Here is a 2,729-nt window from a genome sequence, read left to right on the forward strand (position 1 = left end):
GTCCTTGATTGCGGATTTTGGTGGCCAACACTTCTCAAAGATTCTTCTCTCTATTGCAAATCTTGCCCCCAATGCATTCGGTTTGGAAATACTTCTAAGAAGGGCGAAATTCCCCAACAAAATATGTTTTTTTGTGAAATCTTTGATGTATGGGGAATCGACTTCATGGGACCATTTCCAAATTCCAATGGCTTTCTCTACATCTTGTTAGCCGTCGATTATGTGTCAAAATGGGTGGAGGCAATCCCCACCCGAACAGATGATGCTCATGTTGTTTATTCTTTTGTGAGGAACAATATCATTTTTCGCTTTGGCTCCCCAAGAGCAATCATAAGTGACCAAGGATCCCACTTTTGCAACAAAAAAATGGACGGCCTCATGAGGAAGTACGACATCATACACAAAGTCGCCACGGCCTACCACCCTCAGACAAACGGCCAAGCTGAGGTTTCTAACCGGGAAATCAAACATGTGTTGGAAAGGGTTGTGAAGCCGAATTGGAAGGATTGGAGTGCTAAACTCTCCGATGCACTATGGGCATATCGAATGGCTTACAAAACACCCATTGGCATGAGCCCCTTTAGGCTTGTATATGGTAAAGCATGCCACTTACCGGTAGAAATCGAACACAAAGCTTATTGGGCAATAAAGGAATGTAATATGAGCTTGGGCGGAGTCGGAGTAGAGAGAAAGCTTCAATTAGCGGAATTGGAATGCTTAAGATTAGAAGCTTATGACAACTCTAGACTTTACAAGGAAAAGATGAAAGCCATCCATGACAAGAACATTAGGAGAAGGGAATTCCGACCTGGTGACCTAGTCCTTCTTTACAACTCAAGGTTGAGATTACTACCCGGAAAACTTAGATCAAGGTGGGATGGACCCTACCAAGTGGAGAAAGTAGAACCTTATGGGGTCTACCACTTGCGCCACCCATCAAGTCCAGACATTTTCAAGGTAAATGGGCACCATCTCAAATTGTACCATGGTGAGCAAAGAAGGAACTCCAAGGAATTTGAAGTATTCCTCTTGAGGGATGCCCCTCTTGAACAAGAACTTTGAGCTAGTGGAAGTCCAACTTAAGGACGGTAAACAAAAGTGCTAGGTGGGAGACACCCCACCATGGTAAGATCTTCCTTTGTACATAACCATTGCATCATTCCTTGATTGACAAATTGCTTAACACTTGCCTTCATGATTGGTACCTAGGTAATAGAAGTAGTCGTAGTTAGATTTCAATCCTAATTTTGCTTCATTTGTTGAGTTCATTTGGTTGTATCAAGTTAAAACATCCTTCTATGGTGCTTAGGTGGCTGCTTAGGGGGTTGGAATGCTATAAGTGGTGCAAAACCATGAAAAATTTGGAAAAGGCACCTGGCGCGCGCGCGTCCTTGAAGAACTTGTCGACCATCCGCGCGGACGCATGGATCGACAAAAGCGACCCTCCATACATTTTCCAGAGAGTTGAGCCCACCCTACGCCAGCCCCATGCTTGAGGCACAGGCCAACCACGCGTGCACGCACATGGCGCGTACGCACGCTTTAACAAATATGCAAATCGACGTGCTAGCGCACCGTGCGCACGCGCGCCGATTACCCTTGTGCACTCCTAGTACATATTCCAGAGAGTTAGGCCACTCTCAGGCCTGCACTAAGCCACCAGCCCACCACTTCTGCCGCGTGCGCACACCTGGCGCGCACGCGTCAATATACTTGCAACACAATGTGCGCGCGCGCGCCTAGGCCGCGCACGCGTCCCTCGTCCTGAACCCTCCACTAGGCCATTTCATAGAGAGTTGGGCCCACCCCAGGCCCATCTCATGCCTGGGGCATAACCGTATTGCCGCGCACGCGCACCGTGCGCGCGCGCGCCAATAGCCCTGCAGCCAACTTCTGGTACTTAATCCAGAGAGTTGTGCCAACTCTAAGCCACCCTTGTGCTACCAGCACAAGCGCATGGTCACGTACGCGCAACGTGCGCACGCGCCTCTAATCCACCTCGCTTCTTTGCGCGAGCGCGCACCATGCGCGCACGCGTGGGTGATCGACGCCAACTTAATAGGGAGCACACTTGCCCCCTTTCATTCTTCTTCCCCATTTTCTTCTTTTCACCCCTTCTACCACCCCTCTCCCTCCTACCATTTCTCCTTCCCTCCAACCACATCTGACCACCTACCTCTGGTGGCCCCTACATTGCCCCTCCACCCTCCATCATTCCACTCTACAACCCCCTCTCCCACACCCATTTCCATCTCTCTCAAGGTACCTTCCTAAGCTCCCCTCTTGCTCTGCTTCTCTCTTTTTGATTCTTAATCTTCAATTTCAATTTGCTTTAGGTAGTCTCTTTCTTTTCCCCTAAATTTTTTAGCTACTTCTTTGGGGTGTTTTCGTTTTTTTCCATTTAACTCTTCATAGGCATTTGGGTCCTACATTCTCTTGCGTTGATAGAAGAGATGTGTTGCTTGATTTTCTTACACCCACTGTGCACTGTAATCATTAATATTGGATTGTGGATTGTTACATTGCTTTCACTTGCATCTAATTACATACTACAAAAAGGATGCACGCCAAGTGTTTGAGAAAAGGCATACTTGAGTTTTGAGCTCATTTTGACTAATTGCCTCTTCACTAACCACTCTTGGGTGCATCCCCACATCCTCCAATCCATTCCCTCACCTTTTCATAAATTGACTCCCACTTTGGTATTTGAGGGTGTATGCCTCTCATGC

The 2,729-nt window shown here is 47.6% G+C and overlaps 1 protein-coding gene across 1 annotated transcript; it reads left to right on the forward strand.

Moving 5' to 3' along the window:
* Window positions 1-366: 366 nt before the first annotated feature.
* LOC107458463 (uncharacterized) lies at window positions 367-1,062 on the forward strand. Its single transcript, XM_016076666.1, has one exon. The coding sequence runs from the start codon at window positions 367-369 to the stop codon at window positions 1,060-1,062; it is 696 nt and encodes a 231-aa protein (XP_015932152.1).
* The last annotated feature ends 1,667 nt before the right edge of the window (window positions 1,063-2,729 follow it).

Source organism: Arachis duranensis, chromosome 7 (assembly GCF_000817695.3).
Source record: "Arachis duranensis cultivar V14167 chromosome 7, aradu.V14167.gnm2.J7QH, whole genome shotgun sequence".
Taxonomy (NCBI): Eukaryota; Viridiplantae; Streptophyta; class Magnoliopsida; order Fabales; family Fabaceae; genus Arachis; species Arachis duranensis.